The 5,508-nt window shown below is 41.2% G+C and overlaps 1 protein-coding gene across 1 annotated transcript in view; it reads right to left on the bottom strand.

Moving 5' to 3' along the window:
• The window catches only part of LOC123139835 (BTB/POZ and MATH domain-containing protein 2-like), a 5,283-nt gene extending 4,859 nt beyond the window's left edge, over window positions 1-424 (bottom strand). Inside the window, exon 1 of the mRNA XM_044559534.1 lies at window positions 203-424. Within this exon, the coding sequence (XP_044415469.1) occupies window positions 203-424 (222 nt within the window). The remainder of the gene's footprint in view (window positions 1-202) is intronic.
• Window positions 425-5,508: the final 5,084 nt, after the last annotated feature.

The raw sequence follows: 5,508 nt of genomic DNA, 5'->3' as shown, positions 1-5,508 counted from the left end.
GGGGCGACGGGGCAAGAGGGCGGCGGCTGGTCTGGGCGGTGGCGGGTGGTGGGGGCGGCGGTGGTCTTGTCGGGGAGAGGCGCACGGACAAAGAGAGAGAGAGAGAGAGAGAGAGAGAGAGAGAGAGAGAGAGAGAGGGCGGGATGGGGGCAGCCGTTAGTTAGGTTAATCCCTTTGCCGTCCGCCCCCTTTGCTTTTCAACCTGGTCGATGAAGCTGAAACCAAGATTGACCTCCACGGGCTCTTGTTGGAGATTGTCTTGGTAACCGTTAACACAGAGAGAAATGAAGTCGGCGCAGTCTGGGTTATCGTTGTTGGGGTAGTACTCAATGTACCAGGGATAGCCTCCTAGTGTGAAAAGGGTGGAGAGGTTGCTATTGTCGGTGGACAACTTTTGCTTGGTATGCGAGTAGTTCCGGACCATGAGCAGGTGGTAGCCGCTGTCAAGTTGGGTCTGGTTTGATTCCAGCTAGGGGATACACACTGTCGCTCCACCCTCGGCAACCATAAAATTCATCAGATGGAATTGCCGAGGTAAAGGCAGGAGTCTTAGCAATTCAAACAAGATGGAATACCTTGCAAAATGATGAGCTCGACAGCTGCACAGGTAACTTTTGTTTCTGAAACTCGTTCTTCTAAATGTACAGATGCTGGTCTAAATGCTCATTTCAATACTCATGCAAGTTTTGTTGTGCCCTCGGTCCGACTCTCTAGAGGGCTTTGGCTGATGTGGTCCGACAAAATTAATCTTGACATCAAGCTTTCCTATAGATATTATATTCTTGCTTTGCTATGCATATTCCCACTAATGTAGAGTTCATGCTTGCCTGTGTTTATGGTGATCCCCATCATAATAGTACTGACATGATTTGGGACCACATTGTCGACTTTGTTTCTGGTAACTTGGGCAAGCCTATGGTTTGTTTAGGTGACCTTAATAATATTATACATAAAAGAGAATCTTATGGAGCTAATGTTAATTACAATCGTATGCAAGGTTTTAATAATTATGTTAAGCAGTGTGGCTTGTTCGACCTGGGCTTTTCTGGACCTGCTTACACTTGGACCAATATGAGCTTTTCTTCTAATCCTATTTCTGAACGTCTCGATCGATGTCTTGCTAATGATGAATGGTGTGATTTGTTTCCCATGAAAAATGTTTTCAACATGCCTATTATTCATAGTTTTAGCGATCATGCACCTATCTTACTTTCAACTTAGTCTAAATTTAAAAGGCCTTGGCTCACCTTCAAATTTGAAAATTGGTGGATTCTTGAGGGAGATCATCAATCTGTTGCAAAGAATGATTGGGCTTCTACAGCTACAAAACCTTTCCATGCACGCACTAACCATCTTGCATGTACTCTTAAAGTGTGGTGCAAAAAGAAAAGACCACTTTAGCAGCAACTTGATCAGTTGCAGAATCAAATCAATGATATTCAGATGCAGCCTCTAGACCAACAGGACCATGCTCTTGAAGCGAATTTGGTAGCCCAATATGAAGGAAGCATGACAAAGTTAAATGAATTCTATAAGCAAAGAGCCAAAAAGCCAAGAAACATTTGGTCACACAAGGTGACAGGAACACAACTTTTTTCCACTAGGCAGTCACTAGGAGGAGGAGAAGAAATAGGATTGTTTTCGTTATGGATAGTCAAGGGCAAGATCTATTTGACCCTCAAGATATAGCCAATGAATTTATCACTCATTTCCGTAACATCTTTCAATCTAGTTGCCCTTCACATGAAAGACCTGTTGTATTTTCTGTTATTAATCATGATGTGCTGGGCTTCACAAATTCTATACCTGGCAAAGACGAGATTTGGAACATCATAAAAGAAATGAAGAAAGATGCCTCTCGAGGTCCAGATGGATTTAATGTGGGTTTCTATAGGAATGCATGGAGTTGCATAGTTGATGATATAACTCAATTGGTCAGGATCTTCTATGAAACATGTATTATGCCACCAAAGCTTAATGAAACTCATATAGCACTTATTCCAAAAAAACTTGTTTGCCATGTGCCATTTGACTTTAGACCAATTATTTTATGTAATGTTGTTTATAAAATAATCTCCAAGTCTTTGGCCAACACACTGAAGCCTCTTTTAGCTGATTACATCCATCCTTGTCAACATGCTTTCATAGAGGGTAGGAGGATTAGTGATAACATCATTGTTGCCCAGGAGACTTTTCACTCTTTCAGTTTCAATTCTTTCAAACAAAAGTAGTTCATGCTAGAAATTGATCTTGCTAAAGCTTTTGATAGACTAGAATGGGATTTTATTGCCTCTGTTTTAGCTCGTAAAGGTTTAAATGCTCATTTCATTAAGTTGATTCATCCTTACATAGCTACTTCTACTTTTTCAGTTATTATCACTGGGCAGGCTTTTGGTAAATTTAAGGGTTCCATAGGTATAAGACATGGTTGTCTTCTCTCCCCCTTTATTTTATCTTAGCTATTAATGAACTATCATTGGGTCTTTAGGATGCCATACATAATAACATGCTTTCAGGTATCTCTTTGGGGCCCCAATGCCCTCCTATACACTCCTTGATGTTTGCAGATGAAGGAAATATGCTCTAGAGGCAATAATAAAGTTATTATTTATTTCCTCATATCATGATAAATGTTTATTATTCATGCTACAATTGTATTAACTGGAAACATGATACATGTGTGAATACATAGACAAACTTAATGTCACTAGTATGCCTCTACTTGACTAGCTCATTAATCAAAGATGGTTATGTTTCCTAACCAAGGGGTGTGCAGTACCCAGCATAAATGTCCTCAGGGATTTCAAACGCAGTATTGACCTCAGGCCTCTTTCCTCCCTTCTGTGGCCTTTTGTCGCCCATTTTCTTCAGTTGAGGAATATGAACAACTAAAGTTTCTGAAGAGGTGTGCAACTTTTCTTCGACGAACGCTGTAAATGAGTTAAGTTGATGAGAACCTAGTGATTCAGTAGCGGACATTTGTACCTGTGAACAGAGTATAGTTGCGAGGAATTTGGAGAGGTCATATGCATTCTCAGAAGGTTTTTCAAAAAGGAATAGGTTTTGAGGAATTTGACCAGCCGAGTCTTGAGGAATTTCACTAAGCGTTCTTTGTCTTAGGTTCCAGAGTTGTATAGATTGAAAATCCACACAATTGAGGAATCTTGAAGAAAATCATTGCTTAGAGAAATGAATCAAGAGCAGATGACATGTGAGGTGTTCATGTGTGTGAAGATTTGAAGAATAAACACCTTTGAAGATTTTGAAGAAAACTTGAGAATCAAAGCGAGCAATAAAAGTAACTTTTAATTACCCGGAGTGAAGAACACGACGAACTGGGAAGTGTAGATGTGAAGTTCGTCAGTTCAGATCTTCCACGCCCTAACTCGGCAGAGGAAGACGGCTACGACGGCGGCGGAGTGAAGAAATCCGCAACCGGCGCGAGTACGACGGCGACGAGGTCGAGGCAGTGAAGCTCTTCCTCACCGGCGATGATGAAGTAGCAGCGGCGCTAGGGTTTCGGGAAGCTCGAGCGAGAGAGAGCGCGAGTGAGGTGAAAGTGAAGTGAGGAAGAGACAGGAGTATTTATAGAGAGGGTGAAATCCCGAGGAAATAGGACGAACATGCCCCTGGCCCCTTCTCCTTCGATTGACATGTGTCACCCACGTACTGAGAGGTGGCGATCGTGTAGGATCGTGGGTGAATAGATAAGTATTTGTCGTGAGAAGCGGAACGGTTTGAGCGGCAAAGCCGAAAATTCAGATAAGATAAGTTTAAACGTGTCGTTCGCAATTTCTTCAGCTGTCAAGGACTTAGTGAAGATTTTGAACGAGTTTCAAATAGAACGCATATGAGGAATTTGTGAATAGACTGGGTTGAGTTTAGGATAGAGGGGGAAGGGTCCGATCACATTCACTTAGCAGAAGAAATCAACTTGACGAAATAGCAATAGGTGAATGCTGTAGAGGACATAAAACTCATATATATATATATATATATATATATATATATATATATATATATATATATATATATATATATATATATATAATGAAGAACAACACCAGAAAGAGTGAAGACAATGCAAAGTTGAAGAATTTGAAAAACTAAGAAAAACCCATATTGAAGATTTTCTACTTTGGTTGGTGGCGTAACCTACCGTATAAAAAAGCTGATTTTAGACACCGCGTGCAATTGTCGTAGGGCTCTGAGAATCAATTTCTTCATTAATTTCTTCACACTTAGAGGGTTAGTCTTCATTGATTGAAGAAAAACGTTACTTCGTGTGTTGAGCATCTAAGTCATCAAGTCAGCATAAGTGTTAGGATGTGTGTCCATTTCAGAGAACATTCGAAGATTCTAGGATATTTAACTCACACCGCAACTTGCTAAATCTCTTCTCATCCAAGGGCTTAGTGAAGATATCGGCCAGTTGATCTTCAGTGCTGACGTGGTCGATGGAGATGTCGCCCTTCAACACATGATGACGAATCTGGATGTGCTTGGTCTTCGAGTGCTGAACTGGGGTATGAGCAATCTTGATGGCACTCTCATTGTCACAGTAGAGAGGCACATTCTTCACGTTGACGCCATAATCCTTGAGTGTTTGCTTCATCCATAGTAGTTGAGCACAGCACGATCCAGCAGCAATGTACTCAGCTTCTGCAGTGGAGAGTGATACGCAGTTCTATTTCTTCAAGGACCAACAGACCAAAGATCGTCCGACGAAATGACATGTGCTAGATGTTGATTTGCGGTCCACGCGATTGCCAGCATAGTCAGAGTCTGAATATCCAATGAGATCAAAAGTAGAGCCCTTGGGATACTATAATCCAAGTGTTGGTGTGTGAGCTAAGTATCGAAGAATATGCTTCACAGCCTTATGGTGTGATTCCTTCGGTGTAGCTTGAAATCGGGCACACATGCAAACACTAAGCATAATATCCAGCCTAGATGCACATAAGTACAATAAAGAACCAATCATGGAGCGGTATACCTTTTGATCGAAGTCTTTACCATTTTCATCAGTGCATAGATGGCCATTTGTGGGCATTGGAATTTTGACCCCTTTGCAATCTTGCATGCCGAATTTCCTCAATACGTCCTTGAGGTATTTCTCCTGAGATATGAATATTCCATTGCGCTGTTGACAGATTTGAAGACCTAAAAAGAATTTAAATTCTCCCATCATAGACATTTGATATTCTTCACTCATCATATAGGCAAATTCATCACTGTATCGTTGGTCAGTACAACCAAAAATGATATCATCAACATATATTTGGCACACAAACAATTCATCATCAAAAGACTTAGTGAAAAGAGTTGGGTCGAGTGAACCGGGTTTGAAGCCTTTCTTCATGAGGAATTCCTTCAAAGTATCATACCACGCCCGAGGGGCTTGCTTGAGGCCATACAGGGCCTTGTTGAGCTTGAAGACCTTGTCAGGATTTTTTGGATCTTCAAAACCTGGTGGTTGAGAAACATATACTTCTTCCTCAAGCTTAC

The sequence above is a fragment of the Triticum aestivum genome, chromosome 6B (genome assembly GCF_018294505.1).
Source record: "Triticum aestivum cultivar Chinese Spring chromosome 6B, IWGSC CS RefSeq v2.1, whole genome shotgun sequence".
In the NCBI taxonomy this organism is placed as follows: Eukaryota; Viridiplantae; Streptophyta; class Magnoliopsida; order Poales; family Poaceae; genus Triticum; species Triticum aestivum.
Note: the sequence above shows the minus strand (reverse complement) of the source record. Positions and strands in the feature narration are given on the sequence as shown.